The 27,452-nt window shown below is 62.4% G+C and overlaps 2 protein-coding genes across 7 annotated transcripts; one reads left to right on the top strand and one right to left on the bottom strand.

The window, feature by feature from the left end:
• The first annotated feature begins 2,042 nt into the window (after positions 1-2,042).
• On the top strand, positions 2,043-3,367 carry TM2D2 (TM2 domain containing 2). The gene is made up of 4 exons (XM_063358560.1): positions 2,043-2,316; positions 2,401-2,488; positions 2,582-2,697; positions 2,837-3,367. Exons 1-4 carry the CDS (start codon positions 2,111-2,113, stop codon positions 3,048-3,050), a joined length of 624 nt encoding a protein of 207 aa, XP_063214630.1. The 5' UTR covers positions 2,043-2,110; the 3' UTR covers positions 3,051-3,367.
• Positions 3,368-5,432: 2,065 nt separating this feature from the next.
• PLEKHA2 (pleckstrin homology domain containing A2) lies at positions 5,433-25,880 on the bottom strand. Of its 6 annotated transcripts, XM_063358546.1 has the most exons (13): positions 25,443-25,711; positions 24,455-24,687; positions 21,114-21,277; positions 20,187-20,243; positions 18,279-18,327; positions 17,048-17,145; positions 13,295-13,441; positions 10,255-10,401; positions 10,017-10,085; positions 9,813-9,883; positions 9,585-9,648; positions 8,941-9,018; positions 5,433-8,522 (listed from the first exon to the last, which is right to left on the bottom strand). In XM_063358546.1, the coding sequence occupies exons 3-13, from the start codon at positions 21,252-21,254 to the stop codon at positions 8,181-8,183; spliced, it is 1,263 nt and encodes a 420-aa protein (XP_063214616.1). In that variant the 5' UTR covers positions 21,255-21,277; positions 24,455-24,687; positions 25,443-25,711; the 3' UTR covers positions 5,433-8,180. The 6 variants fall into 6 exon arrangements, with proteins under 6 accessions (XP_063214616.1, XP_063214617.1, XP_063214620.1 ...); XM_063358547.1 differs by lacking the exons at positions 24,455-24,687; positions 25,443-25,711 and adding an exon at positions 25,725-25,880; XM_063358550.1 differs by lacking the exon at positions 24,455-24,687.
• Between the last annotated feature and the right edge of the window lie 1,572 nt (positions 25,881-27,452).

Below are 27,452 nucleotides of genomic sequence, written 5' to 3'. Positions count from 1 at the left end.
TGTTTGCTTATAAGCACTGTAAATAAGACAGATTAAGGATTTTGGATCCAATCAGGACTTCACTGACATCACCAGCAAGAGTCCAGCTGGCTTAGGAAGCACACTCATTAACACCAGACCAGTGATCGCTGGCTGACGGGCACCTATGAATCCTGGTAATGGCTCTTTCCCAAATACATTCTTATCAAATTACATGTTTTGCCTGGCTTCCAGCTGGAGCTAATGAATGCCACGTACCTGCCTCAAACTGCGCTTGGCATTTCCAATCTAATGACCTCAAGACACTGTGTGGGAGATTAAATGAGGCAGGAGAAAACTGATGGAAACAGGCAGCAGCTTGTCCAGATGTAGAGGGTCAATAGCAGGACCCCAGTCTCTGACACTCTACCTTTCTATAGCTGAGTGTGCCGTTCTCTTCAGTTAATCACTGAGTCTCATCCAGAAGGCACTCAGAGGGGAACCACTAGAGCTCTCTAAGCATAACAGAAACGAGCCAAGACTAGGCAGGGGGGGCTCCCAATGACAATTGCTTTGTACAAGGAGCAGGACAGTTAGCATAAAAAAATTCTGCTGCTTGACTATCCAAGCTGGACTAGTTCCTCCTCTGGGCAAGGAGATGTCTAGACAACTCTTGAAGTCCCTTCCCTGTTTTCCTATTAACGGGAAGCTTGCTCAACAAATTCAGTCCTGCTTATTTTCAAAAGACATCCAAGAGTCACACTTTGGGCGGCTCAAGGGAACGGAGACACAGTTTCACCCCTCCTGGCTCTGAGCCTCCTCCAGCAGCTGTGACCCACTGCTGCCCCAGCTGGGATTTCCTTGCTGTCACCTCACCTCCAACAGCGTTCCCAGCCCCTTTGGGCACAACCTTTCCCCCAGCAATTAACGTGGTAAAGTCTGAAACATCAAGCCCTAAAGCATGAGTTTCATTTACACCCATTTCAGAGATGCTTTACCGTGACTGAATGGTGTAAAACCTCAGTAAAACACACACTCAACGTGATCTTTCCTCTGCCTGCCTTAGTGCCACGCACAAAACCCTCTGCCCCCCAGCCCACACGCTATGCAATCTTTAAGCTATTTCTAAAGCCACTTGGAAGCCTCTTAATCATTAAAGAAGGGCTTAGTGGGACAGCTGGCCACCGCCTCCAGCAGACCAATTCCTGTCACAGGGCAGAGAAAAGCCGACTCTGGCAGTACCACCACCCGGCTTGCCAGCCGCCATCAGTCATTAGCCACGGTGACAGGCGAAGGCCGCGGTTCCCTGGGGAGGGGGCTCTGACCCCCACCAGGCACAGAGGGGATCTCAGTCCAATGCCGGGGGGAACTGGACCCTCGCTCCCACCGACTGCACGGGGAGATGCACCTCTCCGGGGCCACCGGGGCCTCCCCAGGTGCTGGGCTGCTGCTTCCACCCCGAGCCTGGGCTCCGGGGAGCGGCGAGCCCAAAGAGACCCCGGTGAGCCCCGGGGGCCTCTCCCTGCCGCTGCCCCAGTGGAGGCAGATGAGCTCCCTGCTCTCCTCGGAGCCCGGGGCAAGGCCTCCCCCAGTGCCACCGGCAACGACCCCCGGGGAGGGGGCACGGGCTGCGCGCACCGAGCACCGGGCCAGACACCAGGGGACCCGACGGGCGCGGGGCGGGGGCGGCGAGGCCTGGCTCGGCCGCAGCGGGCCACTCCCTCCCGCCCGGCGGCCTCACGGCGCCGGGCGGCTCCCACCGCGCCCCAGCAACTCACGCCGAGCGGCGCAGCGCGTCCGGAGGCCCCTCGCTGCCGGGGCCCTGCGCGGGGGGCGGTGGGGAATGGCGACCGGGAGCCCCGCAGTGCGGCCATCGCTCGCCGCCCCTCACCGCGGGGCACCGGTGCCCCGCCTCCCGCCTTCACCCATAGGCTGGCAGGCCTTCCCGCCAGCCAATCGCCTCCTCGCCTGGCGCGGACTTCCGCCTCGCCTCTGGGCGTTGCCCCCGCAGTCTCTTCCGCCTTCGCTCTGACTGGCTGCGGGCGGCTATTCCCCGCCCCCCGCGGCGAGACGGCGGGCGCCCATTGGCTGGCGGCGGCGCGGCGGCGGCGCGGCCCGGAGGCGGCGGCGTTTCCTAGCAGCGGGCGCCGCCATGGCGCCGCGGCGCGGCGGGCCGGTGGGGTACGCGCTGCTGTGCGGGCAGGCCGCGCTGCTGCTCGGCAACCTGCTGCTGCTGCAGGGCGCCTCCCGCGGCCTCCCCCACAACGGCACCGAGCCCGAGGAGCCCGGCCCGGGCCCGCCCGCCGCCTCCTGGGCCTACACCGACCCGCAGGCGCCGCTCGTCCTCTGCACCTACCTGTGAGCGCCAGCCCGGGGCGGGAGGGGGGGACAAGGAGCCGCCGCCTGCCCCCCCCTCACCGCTCCCTCCCTCCCTCCCCGCAGCCCGGAGGAGTTCGTGGAGTGCGAGGAGCCGGTGGACCACGGCGGGAACGCCACGGCGCAGCAGGAGCTGGGCCACGGCTGCGTGAAGGTGAGGGGCGGGCGGGGAGCGGCGGCGGGGCCGGGCCGGCGGCGGGCCCCGGGCCCTGCCCGCCGCTGAGGGCCCCGCCCGCGCTGCCCGCAGTTCGGCGGACAGGCCTACGGCGAGGTGGAGCACACGCGGGTGCAGTGCCGGGCGCTGGACGGCATCGAGTGCGCCGAGCCGCGGAGCTTCCTGCGGGGCAGCCGGCCCTGCGTCAAGTAGGACGCGATCCCCCGCTCCCCTCCCGGGCCTGCACCGCTCCCGGCCCCCGCCGGAGGGAGTCCCGCCGGCGGCGACGGGTCCGGGCCGGCGGGACGCTCCCCGGGCCCCCCCTCACCCCGCCCGCTTCCGTTGCAGGTACACTGGACACTACTTCATAACCACTCTGCTCTACTCGTTTTTCCTGGGATGCTTTGGAGTGGATCGATTCTGCCTGGGCCACACCGGGACCGCCGTGGGGAAGCTGCTGACTCTGGGAGGCCTGGGCATCTGGTGGTTTGTGGACCTGATTCTCCTCATCACCGGCGGGCTGATGCCCAGCGACGGCAGCAACTGGTGCACCGTGTACTGAGGGGAGCGCAGCCCACCCGACGGAGGCCGTCAGCGTCCGCAGGACCGGGGCCGGACTCCTGCGCTTGTCCCGCGGCATCGGAACAGACTCCTGCTTTGCACAAACATGGATTTACAGAGCTGTAACTTCATGTGCAGAACAATTATTCCTCTGTACAAACCTTGGACACAAAATTGTTCAGTATATATTTTCCTTGTTTAAAATAATATGAATTGCCTCCCCCCTGGCAAGTGGTAACAGTTTAAGAAATCAAACCCTGCAACCACAGGGGGTCAAACAAAGCTTAATAAATTCTGGAAGGAGCCGATTCCAGTTACTTTCAGTATCGGTACATACACCCGCATGGAGGCGCAGGCCAGTAGCGTGTGGTTTTGTGTTACTGGACTTTGCAAACCTTTGAGGTCGAGTAACCTCATGCACAGTTATAGAGGCTGTGGCAAAGCGATGAGCTCTGATTCGGCATTATTTCTTTAAAAACACATTCACCGGCTGCAGGGGAAGCTGGGTTAGATTTAGTAGAACCCACACCCTTTGGAGAACATTACTTTCCCCTGTCTTGCAGGCTGCGAAAGCCACAGTGCAGCAAATAACGTTACTATTCAAGCCTCTCAAAAGAAGCACCAGTGTCCATCGATGTAACTCTGCCTGCTGTGCTTGTATTCTAGAAACATCACATGTGGGACACTGCAACCGCTCCGAAGTACGCATGTTATTTTAAAATTGCCTGTTTCTCCTCCTGTCCCTTGCCCTTCGTAGTAAATAAGTGTGCTTTTCAAAACATACCCCATCGTGCTGCCTGGGGCAGCAGGTTCCATTCCCTTTCCCTGCTGCCAGATCATTGTATTCTTTCAAACCGTTCAGGGGTGACCATTCGTGTTGTGCAAAACTGTGAAATAGCAGCTTTGCCTCATCAGTGACGAGGGCTCGTTTCCATCCAGAGCTGCAGGGAAGGGCCGGGAGCCGTGGGAGAGCAGGGAAGGGGCCGGAGCTGCCGAGGGGGAGCTGCCGTCCCTGTGACAGTCACCCCCAGCCCATGGCATGGGGCGCCTGCGGTACCCAGATGAGTGGGAGCCTCAGCAACCTCGCACCCAAAAGAGGAACCCCCACCAGATGCAGCCTGAAAACTTACCGAGCTGAATAAAAACGGGAAAAGGAAGCTGCAGTAAGTCACAGCCAGAACCAGACACAAAATCTGTATATGCAAAAGTCCAGTCACGTTTGATGTAAAATCCAGCAAACACACACTCTGTTCTCACACAGCTCTGCAAACCCAGCGCCCTCCAGCCGTTTGCATTTGGCGATTTTCTGCCTGTGTTACTTCTACGCCTGTCTCTGGCGGCGCTGCAGCGGGGTTCAATCTGGCCGGGAATTCTGCCTATTCCAGTTTTGGTTTGTGGTTTATTGCAACAGCTCCTCCTCTCCGGGGAATGGGGTTTGTATCCCATTTAGGTCACAAGTAATCTGAATTTGGCAGCTCTGCGTAGGCCTCAGGGCAGTGGGGTGGGGGGAGGCTTCGTCATGAAACTACCACATTCCTCAGACCAGTGGAACAACGGGGCTGAAAAGCCCACGGTGGGGAAAAAATTATGCAGTGAGCCAGAAAGAAAAAATTAATAGTCCTGCATGCAAAAGCCCGTCGTCACTAACATCTCCCCGTGTCCCCAGCCCAGCAGCCACCAGCAGGACCTCAGATTCCTCGCGTGGACGAGGCTGTCAGGAACCAGGCTGAGGAGCGCCGGGGGATCGGTCCCACAGCTCTCCGGGTGCTCGGAGAGGCCAAGAGAGCTGTGACCCCCCCGGCCACCACCAGGTGCTCGCCCCCTCTCACCCCCAGACCCACATCAGGGTAACAAAGTGCTTAAACCAAGAGTTTTATTGGCACACACTTACCCGTGGAAGGGCGCAAGATGAGCAGTAGCTGGGGTCTGAACAGCAGCAGCAATAAGATAAGAGTTGTCCCTCGAGCCGGGAGGATGGACATCGCCGGGAGACGGGCGGCTTCCGCTCCCTCTGGACACGCTCGGGGAGCAAGGGATGCCTCCAGTCAGTCAGTCCCTGTCCCCTCGCTTTCTAGCGGTGACAAACAAGATCAAAAACTTTTTCAGAGCAGAGGCCATGACGTCCCTTCGCCCTCCCCTCAGTGCTTTCCCTGGTGAAGCTGCCTGGGGGGGGGGGGTCAGGGTGTCCAAGGGGCTCCAGCCACGTGTGGGGCACAAGGGACACCGGGCAGGACTTGGGCAGCTCCGCGCAACGTTCCTAAACCTCCCCCAGCGTGTGGGGGGAGCACCCGCCGGTGGCCCCCGTGGTCCCTCCACCCCAGAGAGACAGCATTGATTCCCCCCAGCAACCATCCCCCAAAACACACAGCCTGGAAAAGCGATTGGGACTTCCTTCTTTATTTAAAAACACAGGGAAAAAAAGGGGTTCTGTCTCCCACATTGAGAGGCGAGGGGCAGGAGGGGGGTAACCGACACCACGGGAGTCACGGAGCATGGCCCGCGCGAGGCACCCTGGCCCTAAGAGCACTTGAGACCCCCAGCCAGCGCTCGCCGCGACGGCTGAAACCGCTTGGGAGTCTTCATAGGAAAGAGCAAACCCGTCTCTCCCACCCATCCGTCCGCACAAGGCTCCCTCGACCATCACGCATCCCTCGGGAAGCGGGGAACCCCCAGCACGCACGCTGCATCCCCAAACGGGAGCAGCTCCGGGGGACGCCTTCACGCCCAGGCAGGGGTGAGGGGACACCAGCGGCAGCGCCCCACCGGGGCCTGGCTGCATCTGCCCGCTCCCTGGGGACGGGATGCGAATCCCCCCCCGCGACACCACCCGCGTTACGGACGGGGCTGGAGCCCGGCCCCACGCGGAACGTGCCGGTTTCCATCTCACATCCAGCCTTTGCACCGCCCTGGGGACGCAGGAGGGTGGGAATGAGAACCAGGAATGAGAACCGGGAATGTCGCAAGAGCGCTGGAGCCGCTGGTGGTTTCTCCTCCTGGATAATTAACCCTAATTGTGCAACAAGCTCCTGCTTTACCATCCCAGGCCCGAGGAAACTTTGCAGTTCTCAAGCAACACGAAGACTCGGCGCGCGGTGGTTTGGGCGCCTCGCGCAAAGTAACCATCGTCCCTCTGCATTCCACGTTCTCCAGAAACGAGGTCAGAGCGCTGTCACCCAACGCTGTGACTCTGTGACCGACAGGCGTACCGAGTTACTAAAACCGTTCTGAAACGCCATTTTATGAGCCAAAGAGCAAGTCAGCCTAAAAAAAGGAAAATCTCACACGCTAGTGCAAATAAAGCGAAAAGGAGAAGAAGGAGGAAGAGCATGATCTAGGTTTCTACAATTAAATAACAAATATTAACACTCGCCCTGTACCGTTTGCATTGATCCCTGCTCCTTTTCATAGTTTCAGTGTTCTCCAGCATCTCCATCCCCCTCTGAGCCATCCGTACCCCCAGTTTGGGAGGCCCCGTCCCCCCCCAGCTGCACCGAGGCTCCCCCGGCTGCCGGCCCCGGCACGGGGCTGGGGGGGGGCATCATCCCTGTAGGAAGGTGCAATTCTCATCTCGTTGAGATCCATCGGGCTAATCAGCGCCTCGGAGCAAAACCGATGGAGCTCGGCTGCGTCCCAGGCTGGAGCACAGCTGCCAAACAGCTGGAGACCTGGAAAGGGCAGGGACAAACCAGATTTTTTTTTGCTTGCTTCTGGGGAGCACGTTGAGCTGATTTTGCAGAGCTGAGAACACGTAATGCCAAAAAAAGAAAAAAAAAAAAAAGAAAAAAAAGAAAGAAAACAAACAAACAAACAAGAATAAAAGGTGACGAGTCCACAATAGAGGGAAGCCTCAACCGCTGCGCACACTGCTGTTTGCAATGGAATTCCCGCACCGGTCACCCGGATTGATCAGCTGGAGTTTATCCGAGATGGGAAAGAGCGTGCCCGTGTCTGACCCGGGACACGGCCGTGCAGCCGGGCCAAGGCAAGCGCATTTAAAGCCCCCCGTGCCCCGGTGCATCCCTGGCGCCGCTGCAGCCGTGCCCGGAGCTGCGGTGCCAGGCAGGGCACTGCTCCTGCTCGCGACACGCGCTCGGGCACCGCAGAGCCGGGAACACCTGAATTCTCTACACGCCATTTATCACACCTCCGAGAGGGGCTGGTTTGGTTACGGGGACGAGGAGTTCACACCGCTCTAAACACCTCTGCTCGTTTTCACTTCAGGGCGGGCAGCAGGCGCCTTGGCTCAACGAGTCTTCCCGGTTTCAGTAAGCGCTCGGCTTTTTGGTGCTTTTTGCTGAAAGCACTTCCCCACCCGGGGAACGCCTTCCTGCTGCCCAGGTGTACGCAGTGCAAACCCCACGCCGTGCCTGAGGATGCTCCCGGCCCCAGGAGCTGCCGTCACTCCGGCTCCCTCTCGGGAGGTACTGGTGAGCCTTTCGGGGGGACCCTGCCAGTGCCGGGGTTTAACAGTGGCCACGGATATAAAAAGACGTAACTAAAAGCCAGCAGATGTGTTGACACACCATTAGTCGGGCAGTGTAAAGAACTGGTCTCCTGGGGAAAAAAAGTCATCAAAAGGGGAAGCTGCAGCGTGTCCCTTGCGCAGGCGGCCGCAGGCTGGTGTCCCCCCGGCTCTGCCCAGCCACGGGGGGAAGGCTGAGCAGCAGGAAAGGGGAGAAAAATGTTTTTCCCAACACAAGAAAGGCCACGTTCCCCTTCACACCCCTGAGACCTCCTGCCGCTTGCTCCAGGCTTGTTTTGGGGAGAAAGGATGGGGTTGCAGCAGAGGATGCCCCTCATCCAGGTTGCCCTGCCCGGAGGCGGCTTCCGAGACATGGAGCGCCCGGGGCAAAGCGCAGGCAGGAGCGGGCAGGGACCGCGCTCCCCGGCAGAGCTGGGCACCGGGACGCGGGTCCCGCCGGAGCCTGTATCGCAGGGGAGAGCAGCGGTGGAGGGAAGGGGCTGCTTCGCCCCCACCGAGACGACGGGGAGAGCTCGGTCCAAGGCGCTGAGCGGATGCACAGAGACCAGTCCCGGCGCTGGCACAGCTGTGCGCCCTGAACCGCCCCGCGGGGACCCCGGCAGCCGGGGAGGCGGCAAGCGAAGCCCGGGGGGGTGGCTGGACGCCCCGTCAGACGTCGGAGGTCCGGATGCTTTCATCGTCCAGGTCGAAGGCGAACGGCTTCTCCTTGAGATGCTGCGGCTCCGACTTGTGCCGCAGGCGCTTGCCCGGCGCAGCTCCGGCGTCGCGCTCGGCGAAGGCCGGCAGGAACAGCGAGTCCCTCAGCGGCGCGGGCGACTCCTCCGGCGCCGGCTGCTTGCCCTCCGCCGGCGGCACCGGCGTCCAGGGCTGCCAGGAGGAGGTGGAGGGGGCTTTGCAGAGCGCTCGCCTCTCTTCCCCGTGCCTCGGCTGGGAGGGGGCTGCCGAGCCCCCCGGCTTCACCACGGAGGAGGATCTCATGAAGGAGATTTCCTGCAAGGACAGGCGCAGAGTGAGCGCTGGATGGGGTCGGGGTTTGTGCGTGCAACTGCTGGGAGCAATTTGCAAAGCCCCGGGGACAGGGAGCCCTTTACACACTCTGCAGAAGGGGAAAAAAAACCCCTAAGGAAAGCAAAAGTCTGAATTAAAGGGCCCTTTGCCCCGTCAGGCTCTCGCTCCTGCCTCGGAGCGGAGCAGGGCTCACGCAGCTCCGGTTCGATGGCTGAATCTCACTTTTCAATCTTTGTCAAGGGAACTTTTCCAGCGACTGGCAAACCAACCCGGAGAGGGCAGGGATCTCACCCTGGAAACGGGCCAACCGAGCGCTTACACAAGCCACGAAATAAATATCCCACGCGTTGGCATGGTCTTCATTTGACACCGAGCACGAAGCAGAGAGGAGGTGACCTACCCTGGGGCGGGTTTTCAGGGCCTGGACTGCCCCCGTGATGGCCCGGATCCAGCTGCGCATGTCCTCGGGGCTGTCTGCCTGCAAGACACACCAGCCCCGCTCAGACCTTGCCTTCCGCAAGCCCCAACCCCCCCCGGGAAGCCTGGACACGCCGATGGACAGGCGACCGCCGTTCCCAGGGTATTTGCTACTTTAGCCTTGCTTCACAATTTATTTCTTTTTCCAATTTATCCTTGCTTCAAAAATCCCTGCACCGCCCCATCTCCCCCTGCAGAAGGGGAGCCACTCTCCATGTGGCAGCGTTTTTATCTCAGGAGTAGATAAAGCATTTAAGGAAAAAAAAAAAAAAAAAAAAAAAAAAAGAGTTGGGGGGGGCGGTGTTACCAGCCCTGCCCCTGCGCAGCCCCGCACTCGGGATGCTCATCGGATCAGCCCGTGCTTCTCTCTCTGCTTTTTCCTGCTCACACCAACAGCCGCTATTATAAATAAGCCCAAGGGGAGAAGTGAAACCGGCCGCAGTTCTCCCTCGCCCGCGACGCTGTTCCAGGCTCATCTGCTGGCGTTTGCCGGGAACAGCCCGTTCGCGGCAGCCGCCGGGAGCTGAACCCACTGCGCAGAACAGCAACCCCCCCCCGGCCCCTCACCTGGATGTAGAAGGTTCTGGAGCTCGTTATGATTTCAAAGAGGTTGTCCCGCATCAGGAGGTCGCTGGAAACAGCAAGAAAGAGACGGTCGCTACCCAGAAGCCATCGTGGATGGAAAAAAAAAAATCCATATTTACCCCCATCTCTAGAATGTGCTGGGGAAAGCCTGGCACAACCCGGGGCTCCGGCAGGAGCCACAGTCTGGGGAAACACGGAGGGGAGCATTACCCAGACTTGACCAGGCACTCGTGGGTCTTGCAGACGTCCCTCAGGAGAATCGAACGCAGGGGCTCCTTGTCCTGCGGAGAGGAGAGGAGACGATGACGGGCTCCGCTGGCCGCTGGCAGCGCTGGGACGAGCCTCCCACGGAGCCGCCGGCACCGGAGCGCAGCAGCCCCCGACCTCTGCCAGGCCCAGGCAGGGGCTGCTCACCTGCTCGCACTTGTAGTAACTGATGGAAAACTCGTCCAGAACGAAGTACCGGCGCTTCCAGCTCTTCCTCTGGAAAAGAGAGGAGGGAACCGCTCTGTGCCGGGCTCCGGGGCTCTCCCCACGCTGTCGCGGTCCAGCATCCAGAGCATCCCGGAGCATCCCTGACCTGCAGGGCAGCATCCCACCGCCACCCACCCAATGCCGCCCGCCCCCGGCACAGGGGACTCCCAGCACTCACCACGTTCCCCTGCTTCACGCAGTAGCCACTCTTGAGGACAGGTGGCCCGGCAGGCGGCTTGGCAGCCGAGGTGGGGATGTAGCTCTGTGAGCGCCGCAGCAGCGGGTGGGCGGCCACGTCGCTGCCCTCCCCTCCGTCCCCCCCGTTCTGCAACCGGAGAGCAGAGAGTTACCGGGGAGCCGGGCGCGCGCAGGGAGGGGAATTCCCTGCTGGAAGGCAGGACACCGGAGCTGGAGGGAAAGCAGCCCCGAGCGCAGCGCTGCGTGCCAAGGGCTAATTGCGATGCCTGGACACGAGCAGGGGAACGAACCAGCGTGGAGAGCTGATTTCATCTCCTTACGTACAGCTTTTCAAACTGCTGCCCTTTTGGCGCCCACACGTTAAAAACAACGTTAAGAAATTGGAAAGGCTACAGAGAGGCCACAGAAGCAGTTCGAGGGCTGAGGAAAACTCCTTGCAGCAGGGGAGGAGGAGGACCTGTCTGTCCGCCTTATCAAACGGCGAGGGGTGACTCAGCCGCACTCAGCCCGTCTGGGGGAAACGCGGGGCACGAGCGGCTCTTCCACCGGGCAGAGGGAGGCAGAGCGAAAATCACCCGCTGGAAGCTGGAGCCAGACAGACCCAAGCTAGGAAACAGGGATGCTCTCCAGCTGGAGAGGGACATATATTGTGGGAATAAGCTGCTCGGGAAAGCCAAAAGTCTCTTTTGGCCAAAAGCCACGTTTTTCAGAGCCAAATTCTCCCAAAACAAACTGCGATGTTGGGAGCTCAGGTAGAAAAATCGTGCTTCCCCTGGCGCCAAGCTGTCTCTCCCCGGGCGCGATGCTCACCCCACTGTGAGCGCTGATGGGCACCCATTCCCTGGCTCCCCCCGAGCACCACCCAGCGCATCCCGAGGGCCGGACCCTGCCAGCATCACCCCTCTGTTCCCCGCAGTGCCCTCCCTTCCCCCTCGGCAGCGCAGAGGATGGCTGAGGTGAAACATCTGCGCTCATCTCCTTCCCCCGGCCCTCCAACCCCTTCCTCCAGCTCCGCGCTGAGGTTTAAGAATTGCCATGGCAGCCGGGGGGGGCTCTCGCCGCTGCCAGCCTTATATGGCCCCCGCGCCGGTGCGACTGCCGGTGCGGTTAACCAGCGACCTGCCCGCGCGGCGCTTCCAGCACCTTCGACAGGCGGCTTTGCTTTCTCCAAGGACAGAGACGAGCGGCCATTTGGCTGTCCCCAGACTGCCCCCCGGCCCCTCCGGAGAGCGGCGGAGCCGAGCCCCAGCCTGGCTGGGAAAGCCGCCCGCGCCCCTCGCCTGGGCTGCACCAGCTCCGCCGGGCGTTATGGATGTACGTGTCCAAACCCAGGGATGGGGATGCTGCTGCTAGAGGGAGCGTTACAGCCGGGAGCCGGGGGGATGCTGCCGGCCGCGCTGGGGGTGCAGGCGGAGCGCGGGGCTCCCACCCGCGGTCCCAGAGCCACTGCGGGGCAGCACCGGCCGGGGCACAGCCAGGAAACCACGGACGCGCCCAGGAAGCTGCAGCAGAGAAATAGCCATTTCACACGGGGCATGCTGCAAGAGCACGGAAAATATTCTGGCAGCTGATGCACCACCTTTAAAAAAAAAAAAACCAATCCCCTCTGTGAAAGAAAGACAGAAGTTGAGCAAGGGCCGGGGATGGAGCTCACGGCTCTTGGGATGAGGGGGAGCCCAGCTCGAGAGCCAGGAGAGAAAGCAGCTTTAACTCACGAAACAGAAAAGAAAAGCCACAGGGCCGGCTGCTGCCACTTGCCTGCACGGGGCTGAGGGTCCAGCAGTGGCACTGGGAAGGGACGGCCACCAGCCCGACTGATCCCGCGCGTCGCCGCACCCCACACACCTCCCCACCCCGGCAAACCCCGCGGCCAGGGAAGCGTTAAAAGCGCCTGGCAGCAAAAACACTGCTGCAATGATCTAATTCTCTGCTCTATTTTTAGTGCTGCCACTGATAAGAGCTGAAGCGAGACCCAGAGCCGGACGAGCGCCCGAAGGTGGCAGACACCGACGGCCACGTGCCGAGGGCAGGGGCTGCAGAGCCACAGCCAGCGGTGACGGCCACCGCCTTCAGCATGGGACAGGCCCTTTGGCTGCTTCGATGGGGGCAGCAAGACGGGGTCCCTCTGCCCCGGGCACCTCGAAGGGGGGATTTGGACCCAGGACGGGCGGGTGGATGGTGCAGGATGGTCGGGAAGGCGTGCAGGAGCAGATTCACCCCTCCTCCTCCTCACGCCCCCCGGTCTCATCACTTCACAGCGAGACAGAGGTGCTGCAGGGCGCTAAGCGCAGCTATTTGTACACCCCGGAGCGGGAAGCGTTTGCAGGCACCGAGCTGGTTTCCAGAAATGAAAGTGTGAACCAGCCTCCCCAGCAGCCAGCAACCGCCTCCAGCCCCACGGCTGGACCTCCCCCGGACCCCGCAGCTCCCCCGGACCCCACACCCCAGCCCAGCACCACGTCGGGGGACCCACGTCCACAAGCTCTGCTGCTCCGACACGCGGGCTGGAGAAGGACAGAGCCCACCGCTGCTGTGTATTAACAGTATTTCTGCACCCATCGCGCTGCTCGGGGCACAGCAGGATGCTGGAGCGATAACGCCCCGACACGCGCTTTCCCCGCGCTCTCCCTCCCCAGCGCAGGAATCCGAGCATCGCTCGCAGCAAGTGCTTTGCAGACGCAGCCCCACTCGCCTGGGAAGGTGGCACAGCCTTGCGGGCAGGGCAGCCACAGAGCAGGAGCCAGGCACCAATCCCAGCGGCAGGGACCCCTCAGAGCCCGGCTCAAGCACCGAAAGGCCCCCGGCAGCCGTTCGCACCCCGAGGTGCAGGGACATGGAAGCGGGGTGTGGAGGGAATGCCCTCGCCCAGCTACGCGTGGGGAGAGCTGCCACCTTTTCCGCTTATCCCCATTAGGAGCTGCTCTTAAAACACAGGGAACAGAGAGAGCGAAGCGGGGTGCTGACACGGCAGGGATTTTACCCCCAGGGTCTGGGACGCTGCACGGATCCTGCCAGCTCACCTGGTTGATGGAGATGGGCGTGTGGACCACCACCCCCCCGATGATCTCGGTTTTATAGGCCACCTGGGGCTTCCTCTCCTGGGCCTGGGGCACCACCGGAGGCTTTGCGATCTCCGCGGCCGGTGGGACGCTGCCACCCTTTGGCACCTACGGGAGAAAGAAAAGGGTGAAGGGCACAGGCGTGACTGTGCCGGGCAGTCCCACACCTCCCTCATCTCTGTCCTTCCAGCCTAAATGCAGCTATGTCCCTTTAAAAACTCATAAATGAACAAGCCACCCCAATTAAGGAGGGTGTGGGCCCCGCCGCGGCGGTTTGCAGGAGGCGCTGAGACGGGAGATGAGAGGTGGTGAATAATTAAGCATCAACTCACATGAGTCTGCGACTCGCCTCTGCAGCCCAATGCGTTTGTGGGACACTCGCTCCTTTAATTGTCCCCGCTCTACTTACGGCTAGGCTTAATGACGAGCTTCCCTCTGCCTAACGAGGCTGAGCAGCAGCACGTCCGCAGGGGCACGGCAGACAGCCGGGCGCTGGGTTACACGCCGAACGCCTGCGTGTCCCCACCAGCCGCGGCCGCACAGGTTGGGTCTCCGCTGCAAGCGGCCCCATGTCCCCGGGCAGAGCCTGGGCCGCGGGGACCCAGCTCCCAGTGCCGCCATCCTCCTTCCCTCCGGCACCCGGCTCTGGACAGGACGGCAGGTTTCCATGTTTTCCTTCCTGAGTCTGCAGTTCCACTTCTCTAATGCCATTAACGGGGGTCTCTGGCTCCAGCCCACCCTCCTGCCTTCCACCCCGGGGCGCACAGGGAGTGACGCACCGTCCTCTCCGTGCAAACGCACCATGCGTCGGCTGATGGCTGGGCAGGCAGAGCTCTTGGCTGCTCTGACGTCCCCTGGTCTCACGTTTAGGCTGAGACCTGGCTTAAGTCTTGGGGGACAGAGATCTGGGTTAGCAAACCCATGCACGGGAGAGCAGGGAGAGCCAAGGAGGAGATCCCGGCCACCCCACGGCCACGCTGCCTGCGCAGGGCCCTGGCTGCTCTCCAACAGCCAGGCTCAGCCATCGCAGTTCAGGTGCCATCCCGTCCTGCTTCCAAAATGCCGCTGCCACGAGAGCGAGCGGCCGGACCACGGCAGGGTCCCCCCCACGGCTGCGCTGCACAGCCCCGTGCGGAGCACCAGGGCCCGCGGGCACCGGCCGCCTGCCCCGGCAACGCGGGCGAGCACGAGGCGAGGCCAGGGAGCCGGCACGGGGCGCCCGGATGGAGGAAACGGTTTCACAACGCGGCTGCAGAGACATTGCGTGTGCGGGCAGAGGGAAGGAGCTGCATCTCTCTGCAGGGGGAAGGTGCTGCTCAGCACCCGGCACCGGTCAGTGCGGCTCCTCCTGCAGAACCGAGCAGAGCCCCCTGTCACCGTCACGCTGCACACCTCGTGCCCTGAGCCACCGAGGCCCCGGCTGCCGAGACAGCGAGCGGGGTGAGGAAACACAGGAACCGATTTGCCAAGAGCAGAGGAGAAGCCTCTGTGAGAAGCGGAAGCTGAACCTGGATCTCTGCACCGGGAGCAACACCCAAACTGCTGCCCCGTCCTTCCCATCCCCCTGCGGCCGGCGGCGAGGTCTGATGTGGTGTGATGCTCCCCGCGCCCAGAGCCCGGCAGAGCCCAGGGCCAGGGGCAGACCGGAGGCTGGTAAGGGTCCAAACCCCGCCGACAGCCAGAGCGTCTCCCCGCAGCCCTTCTGTGCCTCTCCACCCACGGCGGAGTGATGAAGCCGCTGCAACCCGGAGCATCCCAAGGAAACCCAGGCGCAAACGGAGACCCACGGGAAGGTGCAGAGCGGGGAGAGGGATTTCCCACGCTGGGCAGGGCGGCCGCGCCACCCGCACCCCGGCAGCCCCGCGTTTCCCAGCCAGCCCGTGGGAACTCCTCCCTGCAGGGCTGGATGAGCCGGTCGCCAGCCGGGACACCGCCAGAGTCGGGAAGGGCTGGCCGACGTCAGGGAATGAAAGTCACCGCGGTTCATTGCAGAAACAGAAGACGCACCTCTTCCTACCACCACCTCGGCCCGGCAGATCAGCAACACGCGGTGCCCGCAGGCAATCACCCCAGGGTACAGGTGGACTGGTGTCAATGGCGGGCTCTGGTTACTGCTCCTACCTGGTTTTGGTGGGGTTTTTTGTGGCCAATATCACCTGAACTCATAGAAAGAGAAGGTACAAGCCAGAGCCTGTGCCATCAGTTTGGCAGCTTCGGGCACAGAGGCTGTCACATTTAATGTATTTGCAGATATAAAAAGAAAATACAAGCCGGGTCTGGCCTTGTAGATGAGTTTCCCACAGAGACAACACAGCACTCTGGTGATTTTTAACAAAAAATTCAAGGCAAAAAGGTTATTTGATAGGACCCGATCCTAAACTGTTCATCGTGATTTTTCCGTATATTCAGTTCACAAACCATGCACAACACGCATCAGCGCACGATCCAGTAAAACCCTGCCAGCATCAAACATTGGCAACGCTGCTAATTGCAGGCGCCCGGAAGCCTGCAGTGCCCCCGACCCTTCCGCGGGGATCCCCCGCATCCCGAGGCCGGGCAGAAGCCCCCAGCGCCGAACCCGGGCGCTGCCGACAGAGCCCCGAACGCAGAGGGCGCGCGGCACCGTCCCCCAGCGCCAGGAGCGGCGGGCAGCTGAGGAGCACAGACTCCGCCAGTTACTGGGTCAGCGACCATCAGTTTACGGTCCCATGAACGCCACAGCGGATGAGAGGAGATGGCAGACAAAGTCCTTTGAATCCAGGCACGACCCGCCCCGCGACGCCCGACAGTGCAGCGCTCTGCCTCGTCACAAGACCCAGTGTTCCAGAAAGAATAAAAACTGAGTAAATAAATTACTGAAGCACAAGAAAGATGCCCTTGGACAGCCACAGCGAGGAGCTGGTTATGGGCATCCCAGCCAACAGGAGGGAAACGGCCCCAGAGCGGACGGGGATGGGGACGGGGATGGGGACGGATCCCACAGGACCTTCCCCAGGGTGCAGCCGCCGTCCCCCACAGAGCTGGGGGGAGCCGGGGGGGAAAGATGCCCGAGCAAACGGCAGCAGGGTAAATCCCAACCGGCAGCATCCCTGGGGATGGCGGAGGGAACATCCCCCGCCTGAAACCAGAGCCTTGAGAGGGGTCACCGGGCGGCTCTGGCCTCGCAAAGGGACAGGGTGACGCCGCCCAGCCCTGCACACCAAAGGGCTGCATCGCCAGCACGTCCCCCCCTGCCTGGAGCGTCTCTGCCCCTGCGCAGGGGCAGAACCGCACACAGCCCCGGGGTGGCCGGGCAAGAGCCCTGCTCTCATGGGGCCGCCCAGGGGACGCTCCCCTGGGAACGAGGGGCTTTCGGGAGCTACAGCCCCGTGCTACAGCTGCTTCACTCAAGAGCAAACCAAGGGGTGCGGCAGGCGCAGAGCCGGGCCCAGAAGGACGAGGCGACGCTGCAGCCACCAGCTGGGAGCTGCGCGTCCGTCCTTCCCCGCTGCAGCCTCGGCACTAGCCCAGAAGGAAGCCTGGCAAGTTCGGCACGGACCGGCTCCCGGGCCGGGGACAGCCCGGCCACCCCCGCGGCTGCTCCCCAGGTGGGGCCGGGGGGACGACGGAGAGGGAGGGCAGGGCAAGATGGAAAAGCACAGCTCTTCCAGGCGCGCGGAGCAGCCCGCCAAGGCAGGACGCAGCGACCCCAGGGAGGAGCCCAACGCAGCCTACCGTGATCTTACTGGCCCGGTTCAGCGCCTCCACCCAGTCCTGCAGGTCCTTCTGATCGCTGGCTTGTAAGAAATAGCGCTGAGACAGAGCATTGATAACTGTCAGAGAGGGGAACGACAAGAAGAGTCAGGGGACCCCGTTCGCTGCTCAGCATCCTTAAAGCAAACTAAACGATAAATCAACACGACAGCATCTCTCGATTCCCCGTCCCAGAGCGATTTGCAGATATCGCTCTCGTAACCTCTCGCATGGAAAAGCGGCGGAGGGACGTGGAGGGGGGACACGGGGAGGCTCTGCGGGGACAGAAGCGCAGGGCTGAAGCCAGGCTTACACCAAGGCTGCGGCATGGCCCAAACGAGGACTTGATCTAGCGCTGAATTTACCGCCCAGCACGGGGTGTTTGAGGGCCCCTTGGGAATCCCTCCCCTCGGCACTCGGGCTTTAACTCCCAGCCGAAACGTCGCTGTGAGCCCCAGGAGGTCCGGGGAGCTCCTCGGGAACATGCTCCCCGCAGACTCCCCAGCGAGCGCTGCCTCCTGCCCGGCAGCCGGACGGGGCAGAGCAAGCTCTCGGAGGATTCCTGCACCAAAAACCTGGAGATGTTTTTAACTGCACAAGGTCTTGCTGAAGCTCCCCTGAGCGCTGCCACACCGGGGTCCCCGGAGCAGCCCCGTCCCCGCGGGGACACGCGCCGTGCGCTCTGGTCTTGGGCTACATCCCTTGCGGTAAAGCACTGCAAAGGCAGCCCCCATCCCCTGGGACAAGTACGTGCTCGTGCTGTCGTTCCTGTTGCTCTGAACCCGGGTTCACGGCTCAGGCACACGGCACAGCGGGGGTCGTGCTGAGGCCATTTGGGGAGGGGGGGAATTGGACACGAAACACCCCTTTCCCTGCGCCAGCAGGAACAGACCCTTAGGCTGGCATTAAAGAGGAAGAAAACCCTGTATCGCACAACGGGACACTCGGAAAGGATTCAAGAGCACAGTGAAGGGACCATCGCGGAGGGGACCCATAGGGTCGTGCCTCCATCACCAGGCTCGGCCCGTGCATCTCGCACGGGGGGTGACAGCGACAGGGCCACTGCCCGGGGCTGAGGCTCACACTAGCCCTACGCTGGCCCTCTAGCACGGTGTGCGCTGGCAGCATCCCCTTCCCTCCCGCGGGTCTGTCCGGCAGCTCACGCAACCGCAGCCTCCCGCCGTGGGGTGTCCTCAGAGCCCCCCTCACTCACCAAAGCAGAACGGGGTTTTCGGCTTCTGTTTTGGGGTGGCGATGCTAACCTGCAACACAGCAAATCAAAGAAAATAGCTAAAGATAACAGCACACGCCGACGGCACGCACTGGAGATGGAAGTTTCCACCCACGCCCCTGTGGAGGAGGGGGAGCGGGTGCTCCCCACGCTCACCCCAGCCCCCGTCCCACACCCACGCTGCAGGTGAGCGCGGGGCCGAGGAGCGAGCGCCCGGCCGTGGGCGAGACTGGGGGCACCGCCTGCCCTCCCGGCCCCGCACGTACCCCTCTGCAAACGGGGGGAGACCGGCCAGCTCGGGCCAAACGAACATGGCCAGGGCCCAATTAGCACGTCCTCCCCGCGCAGCTCCCCGCCGGAGCCCTGCTGGGTGCCACCGCGGGAGCCCACCACGGGGCATCCTCCCACCCCAGGCTCTGTTTCCCCCCCCTGGAACGGCCGGGCAGGACCCCCCGGCAGCACGGCGGTGCCCGGGAGGATGAGACGCGGGAGCGGCGGCGCAGCTGCGCGCGCTGTCGGGCACTGGCCCGTGTCGGGCGGAAGGCAGCCCGCGTGCAGCCGGCAGCGAGCGCGCGGTCCCGGGGGAAGGTCAGCGCGGAGACGGGGCTTTCATCTCCCGCCATCCCCCCCGGCGCTGGCTGCGCTGCAAAGCAAAGAACTCAAAGCTTTCAAAGGCCTCGAATACGCGAGTTTCTGCCGGACTAACACAGTCGCTCTTGTCAGCAATTAAGAAAATTGAGGGAAAATAGCAGTGGTTTCTCCCTAAAGAGTAGGAATCATTTATATAAGAATAATACTCCCCGGGGCTTTGAGCACAGCATTCGTGGAGTATTTATTCTGACAGGCGTCCTCCTTCGGAGCCACTCTATAATGCTTTAAATATGTTTTCTCAAGCAAACCTCCATTTTTCTGGCATATTTACAGAGGGTAGTTAGAGCCGCCGGCATAACCCAATCCTGCAGTCTGTGACCAAATGCTGTCCTACAGCAATTTGCATTTAGACTAAAACGTATATAATTTATACGTGAGGCTCCATCCGAAATGGGGAAGGCTCAGCCTCCCAGCGTTGCTTCATCTGCGCTTAATTTATAAATCATGATTCAGCAGGAACAGGGAGATCTGTCCAGTTCTTTATCCGGCTCCGGCACGGGGCTGAGCCTGGCGCGGCGGCCACGAGTCCCCGCTCCCCCGGCAGCGGCCGAGGGGCAGCTCACGGAAAGGGACGGTGGCAGCTCCGCTTTCCACGGCCGCGCTGCAGCCACAGCTCCACGCGTCCAGTCACCAGCCCCACAACAGTTGTCATTTATTCCACTATTTTCACCTTCCCGTGGAAGCCGGATAATGCCGTTAAGACACACAGAAGACAGAGCTTCCAGAAAGCCTCTAAGCACAGGGGAAAGCTACTGGTGCCCCCAAACCCATGGCAAGGGGGACCCTGTGACGGTCTCTACCTCCCCATCTTCATTCCTTTACAAGAGGAAAATGGTTCACACTGAGAGCAACCAGCCATCGGAAGAATCTCCCCAGGGAAGCGGAGGAGTCCCCAGCATTGGGCACTTTTAAGATTCAGCTGTGCACCTTGCCTAGACCCTGCTTTTGCCAAGAAGGTTGGACCAGGCGACCCCTGAGGTCCCTTCCAACCCGGGATTCACGGCAGAGTGGTTCCTCTTCCTCCCGCGCCGGTCTGCGGGTGAAGGCAAACACCCATCCCAGCGCTGGGACCCCCCCTCCCCACAGACCCGCTCAGGGGGCGCAGGGAGGACGGCAGGGGCTCGGGCAGGACCTCGCGTCCTGCACCGCTGGGGCAAGCCATTGCCTCTCCCGGGAAAGCCACACGGAGAGGGGACAACAGGGACCCTTCATGTTCCTTCCGGCCCACCCTGACGTTACCTTGGAGATGTAGGTCAGCTGCAGAGATCCCACAGCTCCCGCACCGATGGCCAGGTTCTGCAAAACATTTAAGGAGCAATGGGAGTGAAACGGCAGGGGGAACGCGGAATAGGCGAGCCAGGCTGTCATTCGGTGTCACTGGGGTCAGGCAGCAAAACCAACAGCCCCGCTGCCGGCCCCGGCCGCTTCCCCTCCCCGGGCACCTGCTTCAGCTCGTGCCCCACGAGCAGCTGGGGCCGGCCACGCTGTGCTGCCCCCAGCGCCGTGCCCGTCTCGCTCCCCTCCGCACCCCCGTCCCGCTCACCGCCCCGTGCACACAGGTGCCCGACGGGCTCCGAGTCCCGCGGGACCCAGAGAGCAAGAGTTTGGGCCAACACCGGCCAGCGGGAGCTTCCCCTTCCCCGCTGAACAAGGCAACGAAGAATCTGCTGCGAGATGCTCTTCAGGAAGGCAGGTGCCTCCCCAGCCTACAAGCAGTGCTCGGGCACCGCGGGCTTCCCAGGAGGGTCTTCCCAGAGCTCGGCTTCGCTCTTGCTCTCTTGAGCTTGACCACAAGCGCTGGGGCAGCTCCCAGAGACGTGGGGCACATCACAGACTCCATCTGCCCCAGCCGCCCGGCTCCTGGTCTAAGTGCTTTTGCTGCACGACACCACTTCCAAGAGTACAAGTATTCCTAGGATAACCTTTTCTCCAGGGTATCAAGCTGCTGCTGGGGCAGTCCTGGAAAGCCCAGGAGTGGCAGGGGGCTGCTCTGCTGGAGCCTGGTCGCAGCTGCACCCAGCCTCAGGAGACCCCACCAGACAACCGAGGCAGCAGACAGCACCCTCCTTCCCGAACCCGGAGCAGCCGCCTCCACCAGGGAGCCTGAGATCCAGCTAACGACTTGCTAACAGCTTCCACGAAGCCGGGAGCAGCGCGGGAGCCTACCTGGGGGTTGTCCATGTACCACAGGAGGCAGTTGGCCTGGGTGTCCAGGATGAAATACCTCCGCAGAAACTTGCCGCAGGTCTCATTTTCTTCAATGTCCAGGAACCCGCAGATACGGTTCTGTCGATCCAAGTACGGCATGCCGGGCTCCTTCTCGCATCACCCTGCAGAGAGAGCGGCAGGGAGAGGTGGGTGCTCTGCTCCCGCAGCCCCGGCTCCCCGGGGAGCTCCTGCGCCTACAGCCACCTCAGCCCCTCAGCGCCAGACGTGCCGGGATGCCAGCGCAGTCCCTCAGCCCCCATCCCAGGGAAGGGACCACCTGCCGGGGCTGGCCCAAACGAGCACACCGACCGCCTCCCCTCGCTGAAAAACGAGGCATTTTCACCAACGTGTTCCTCCCTGCAGGGGCGCACATCGCTGCCCAGCCCCGAGAGCTGCCAACCCCACCACAGCCATGCCGCAAAGGCGTGAAAGCCCCCACGAGGCTGGGCAGAGGGGCTGGGGCTTTGCTGCTCAGCCAGCTCCCCTCTCCGCACCACGTCCCACCGCCGAGCATCCTGCCGGTCCAGCCTCCCATCCTGCCGGTCCAGCCTCCCATCCTGCCCAGGCCTCCTGCTCCTCTCCCAGGCCGCCGCAGCCACGGCGTAACGCACGAACAGCAAAGTCAAGCGGCTGCCACTGTGTGTCTGGACCGCGGGGAAGCTGCCAAACCCAGCCATCACCCAGCACGCCTTTGTGACAAGCGGGGTGCCAGTGTGCCAGCCCCGGGTGCAGGCAGGAGCGGGCAGAGCAGACCGAAATAGCTCAGCAAGGAGCTGCAGGACTTTGGGGAGCTGCAGATGGACTCAATCATCGGGCGCTGCTGAACAAGCTACTTGCCGGCCCAGCTCCGAGACCACTCGTGGCACAGGGCTGCACCAGGGCCACTGGGATGTCCTGGGCAGTGACAGACCGAGTGACAGCCCCAAACTGCCCCTGTCACAGTGGCAGCTGCATCTCACGGAGACGGGCTCAGCAGCATGGGGCAGCCCCATGCCACAGCTCAGGCCACCAAGAGAGGACAAAGTAGCCACAAAGGATTTGACACGAGACACCAGGTCGCCGGGAACCACAAGAAAAAATAATCCCGAGGCAGAGTGCGTGCTAGAGAGAGCCCGAGCACACTCCCAGGAAATGGAAAACAATCTGCAACTCCAGCAGAAAATCTGTGCAGCCAGGATGCCGAGTCAGCAGGGAAAACAATGACCCATCGCCGCGGGGCCAAGCCGTGTCACCAGGTCTGCTGCGGGCACGGACCCCCCGGCGCTGCCCCCCATCCAGGACGAGCCACCCCCGAGCTCGAGCTGCGAGCAGAGCCGTGCCGGCACCACGGAGCCCTCCGCAGCAGCAGGAGAAGCGCCGTGCCGACCTGCCGCAATGGCCCTGGGCAGCCGGACGGAGAGCACAGCAGCCGCGGTGCCCGTCGGTGGGCTCTGCCTGTGCCCCCCCGTGGGCACAGGACGCGGGGGAGCCCGAGCATCGCTCTGTCACCCTGCGGGAGCAGCGGGGCTCTGAGTCAGCGGCAGTGGGTGCACGTCGGCACCGCTCCCATGCGGCAGCGGCTCCCACCCACCCTCCACAGCACCTGGCACCCCTGGGTCTCTGCGCCATCGCTTCCAGCCCCTTGTGGGAAGCAAAAGCAGCACCGAGAGCCACCGGTGGGCCAGGAACATCCCCCCGCCCGGGCAGAGCCCCCTCCCCACGGCGCAGGGGGGACGGGTGGGGACGGAGGCAGCGGTTACCCAAAGGATGCGAGCTGAACCCAGTGAGGTCTGTCCGGTAGCAGAGGGGTGACTCGCGCAGGTGCCAGAAGTGGAGGCTGCACAAATAAAAGATCTCATGCAGAAAAGGAGGAAATACTATTTTTGAGCCGAATAGCGGCAGTGGAGTGGGGCCCTGAGAGGCAAGTGTTGTGCAAGAGCTGTGGTGCAGCTGCAAAGGTAGAGGTGGCAGAAAACAAGCCAACCTGTTGTCAGGATCTCGGGGTTTATCACCAGGGTTTCAGAGATGGGTATCAGGGCTCTGCTAGGAGGGAAATCGCACCGCTTCAGTAGCAGAGACTGGTTTAAAACAACACACGTGCCCTCATACAGGGGTTATGTGGGCACCTCACATTTTACTGCTTTTTTGTGGGGTTATTTTCGTGGCGGGGGCCGGGGGGGGAAGCACACAGAGAGCAGATTCCCAAGTGCCTTCAACCATACCAACATGTTCAGACCAGGCCTCACAAATTGCCTCTTTCTCCTGCTGCTAATAAAAGTCCCCAGATTTCTGCTCACGAGAGGGATGAGGAAGAGCCGAGCTGTGCCGCGGGCAGCGCAGGGACGAGCCCCCAGCCCCACAGGGCTCCCTGCGTTCCCCTTCTGCCATCCTTAATCAATTCGGGCTCAGCTGAAAGCCCACAAACCAGCTCAAGCCTCCTGTGCGAGCTGACCCCGGGCTGCACTTGCTGCAAAAACCGCTGGGCAGAGGAGATCGCCATCGCCCCGCACTCTGCCCTCCAGACCACACTCCTCCTCAGCGAGCGATGATCTGCCCCGTCCCTCCCCCGGGGCAGGGCACTCCGCTGGAGCTTGGGCCCCCCCAGGTCCCCGTCCCCTCACATCCCACTGCCTGCAGGACACGAACTGCCCGGCCCCTCGCAGCCACTGAGAATTCCACTTTTCCATAGGAAAAAGATAAAAGTAGCATCTCCAGTTCCAGCAGCATGTGGGTATTCGGTCCCCCTGCTCAGGAACTCTGGAAGGGCAAGAAAATGCTCCGTCTGCACTAAGGTTTACTATTTATACAGCACTTCGTAAACTCCAAGTCATAAATACTTCTATGCAAAAGCCAAACTTGCGTTTGCTGTAGGAAGGACATAAGACTAAACCTGAGGGGGAGAAAAAGAGGGACCTCACAGAAAACCAGCATCATCCAGTGCGGATGAATCCCTGGAGGCCTCACAGCTTCCCAGGACATCCTTTATGGAAACATGATGGACATTGCACTGGCACCGGGCACAGGAGGTGACGATTTATGGATGATGCCCATGCCCGATTCATGGAGGCTAATCTGCCATCCGACAACTTGAACTTCCCGAGCATCGCACTGGATCAGGCCCTCAGGATCTCATTAGCAGATCCTGTTTATGAATTTATGCCATTTTGTAATGAAGCACATCAGAGACTTCCAGGACTCTCCCCTGCCGCTGAAGCAGCTGACTTCCCAGCTCTTTCAGAGTCATAATATCCCACCAGTTAATGAGACGACAAGAGCAATTAGGCTATAGAAGGAGGTTTACAGCAAAAATACCCTCTCACCTGCCTCCCGAGATACAGGTGAGCGCTCCCCAGGGAGAGGCAGAAGGTGCAGGGCACCGTCCAAACGGCACCCGAGCCCCTCTCTGCGGTCACCGCTGGCTCAAAGGCCTCGTGTGCAGCCACACAGCCAGACTTTCCAGGAAGCACCCGCAGGACGCCAGCGCTTCACCGCACCGTCGCGGCTGCCCGTGCCCTGCTCTGTCCTGCTCCCGGCACAGCGACCCAGGGACACCCTGCAGCAGAAAAAGCCAAGGCAACAGGAGACCTGGCACTCAGAGCATCGCAGCAGCACTGGCCAGAGGCAGCTCCTCGGCACCTCCCTCCGCAGCGCGGCCCATTGCACCTGCAGGCAGCCACAGCAGGAGCATCATCATCCTCCTCCTCCTCCTCTCCCACGCCTGTCTGCCCGAGCTGTCCCGGTGCCGGTTGGGGTGCAGGATGACCACCCCCGTGTCACCAGGGCTCCGCTCTGCGGTGTCCGCTGTCCCCACGCAGTGCCGGCGCGCGGGGCGATGGCTGCAGCCGCAGCGGGTGCAGCACCACTTCCTTCTACCTGCCCGTGCAAAGGAGTTTCCAGAGCTCGCCCCGCCGACGTCTATCCGGCGGCTGGCACACGAGACAGACGGTGTAGGCAGAGCCCAGTAGCTAACTCCTGCTAATTCCAGACATTTGCCTTAATGAAATAATTAACCTGTTGAAAGGCCGGCTGGGAGCAGCGAGGAGACGCTTCTGCACCTCACCGCAGAACACCGGCCAGGGGAACATGCTCCGAGCGGCTGCGGATCCCAAATCGCCCCCGCGCATCTGCCACCGACCCCGCAGACCCAAAGCGTGCGGCGCTCCCCCATCTCCCACAGGGACCCCGCTCCCAGAACCGCGGGGTCATCCCGGCAGGAGCATCCCCCGCTGCCCCCAGCTCCCCCGTCCCCCCGCTGCCCCCCAAGCACCAAAGTGCCGCCCCCGCCGCCCCCGGGAGGCCTCTCCCCACCGGACGAGGCACGGATGCTCCCAGCCGCTGCCACCGGAGCTTCTGCCTCATCCCCGGACCGACGGACCAGCCCCACGGCGGCCGCTCCACCTCGGGGCCGGAGCCCCGCGGCCGCCTCCCGCCCGCCCCCGGAGAAGCCCCTTCTCGGGGGGAGCCCCGGCGGGCGGGGGGGGCCGGCGGGAGGATGGGGACGGGGGTCCCCGGCCCGCCCCCGCGGGGGAGCGCAGCCCGCGGGCGGGCGGCGGCTCCGCGCGTCCCCCCCGGCGCGTCCCCCGCACTCACCCCGCGGCGTCCCTGGGCTGCGCGCCCCGCGCGGGGCCGGCGGAGCGGGCGGGGGGCGGGCGGCGGCGGAGGGGGTGTGCCCCTGGCTCCGCGTCGCTTTTTTTCCGGGTTAATTACGTCTCCCATTAGCAAACCCGGCCCCGGATGTGAGTGCGGGGCGCCCGGGCGGCTCCGCGGGGCGGGGGAGGGTCGCGTCGTCCCCCCCTCCCAGCGCACCGGCTCCGGAGCGCTCCGAGCCCCCGGGGCGGGGGGTCCCGCTGCCGAGCGGGGCTGGGGCCAGCCCCGTGCCGGTCGCCGCCCCGAGCTTTGCAGCCTCGCCGCGGGGTGGGAGAGCTCCGCCGGGGGCCCCCGCCGTGCCCGGGGATCGGGCCCTTCCTGGCAAACACCTCCCTCCGCCCCCCGGTTTTGCCGTCAAACCCGGCAAAATTTGCTCAGGTAAATCAACATCCCCCGGCGGCTCTGCTCTCTCCCCGGGACGCTCCGGCAGAGCCCCCCAGGCCCATCCCCAGAGCTGCCCCACAGGGACCCTGGAGACCCCCGCGTCCCCCCCACACGCGCCTGAACCTGCCCCCCCCCCGGGCCCAGCGACCCTGACCGAGCCCCCGCCCGGGGCAAGAGCCGCCGCAGCCCGGCTCAGATGCTCAAAACAGCAGGTGGGTTCCCATGCGAGAGGGGTTTCCAGGGACAGACACGCTGTGGGGGTCCTGCCCCACAGTTGGTGCTTGGAAGAAAGGCAGGTATTGCTTTTGCAGAGGAGAAAAGCCGTTCCCATCAGAGGTGACGTGACAAGGGAATGACTAAGACACAGAGGCTCCAGCAAAGGCTCGTAGAACATCTCTTATCACACAGACAAAAGGACAAACTGATTCCTCCTGGATGAGTGTCCAGAAGGGGAGTCAAACATTTAACCAGGGCTAATGACATTGAGCAATTTTTTTACCAAGAAGGAAAGAAATAAACTAGTCAGATAATTCCTTTAGGTGTAGCATAAGGAGAAGTAAACAGAGGCAGGACATCCGGGAAGAATTTTAGGCGCCTCGGACAGACTGTGAACCCTGGAGTACCCAACCAATGGGAAACAGGGCAGGGAAAAATTCAGCCGGGATTAGGGAATAAAAAGGTGTGTTTCAAGAACTGAAAGCGTGCCTGCTTGCTAGGTCACCCGCTCTTGCAAGAACGTGAATAAAGATGTGCTTCACAGAGGATTCTGCCTGAGCCTATTTCATTCGGACCGGAACTTTCTTCTCACAGTGCTCACACCGACACGGATGCAGAATCCCAAGGCTTCCAAACCACGTGGGGCATCGTCGCTGCTTCACAAAACCTTTCCCCACTCCCACGGCCTCACAGCGGTGTGTAACATCAAATACGGCAGCGGCTGAGCGAATCCAAGCAGTGAGCGCAGCGTGCGGCGGGTGAATCGCCCCAGCTCCTGCGCTGGGCTCAGAGCCATCGCCACCAACTTTTCAGTAGTTTAGATTCGGGTCCTGTTGACCCAACCCCCCCCGAGTTTTGCCCACTGAGCAGCAGTTTGAGCACTTACACGTTTTCACACCAGCCTGAGGGTGCTCCGGGATCTCTGCTCGTGCACACACAGACCCGCAGAGCTCGGGGCCGGCACCGCAGGCGGGGAGGGGGCTGGCGGGGATGAACCCCAGTGCGGACCCCACAAAACCCCTGCGGCACTAGCAGCGGCGCTGCTGGGGAAGGACAAGCACCCCGTGGGGG

Source organism: Chroicocephalus ridibundus, chromosome 23 (genome assembly GCF_963924245.1).
Source record: "Chroicocephalus ridibundus chromosome 23, bChrRid1.1, whole genome shotgun sequence".
Classification (NCBI taxonomy): domain Eukaryota; kingdom Metazoa; phylum Chordata; class Aves; order Charadriiformes; family Laridae; genus Chroicocephalus; species Chroicocephalus ridibundus.
The sequence above is the reverse complement of the archived record's forward strand: the minus strand, read 5'-3'. Positions and strand labels throughout refer to the sequence as shown.

What these genes read in the sequence shown, in the direction of transcription:
- TM2D2 (XM_063358560.1), top strand. Translation starts at nt 2,111, where the DNA reads ATGGCGCCGCGGCGCGGCGGGCCGGTGGGGTACGCGCTGCTGTGCGGG. An exon ending in TGGGCCACGGCTGCGTGAAG is followed by an intron (nt 2,489 to 2,581) that starts GTGAGGGGCGGG and finishes CGCTGCCCGCAG; the next exon opens with TTCGGCGGACAGGCCTACGG. An exon ending in GGCAGCCGGCCCTGCGTCAA is followed by an intron (nt 2,698 to 2,836) that starts GTAGGACGCGAT and finishes CTTCCGTTGCAG; the next exon opens with GTACACTGGACACTACTTCA.
- PLEKHA2 (XM_063358547.1), bottom strand. Translation starts at nt 21,254, where the DNA reads ATGCCGTACTTGGATCGACAGAACCGTATCTGCGGGTTCCTGGACATT. An exon ending in AGCTGACCTACATCTCCAAG is followed by an intron (nt 18,328 to 20,186) that starts GTAACGTCAGGG and finishes GCTGTGTTGCAG; the next exon opens with GTTAGCATCGCCACCCCAAA. An exon ending in CCCTGAAAACCCGCCCCAGG is followed by an intron (nt 8,523 to 8,940) that starts GTAGGTCACCTC and finishes CTGTCCTTGCAG; the next exon opens with GAAATCTCCTTCATGAGATC.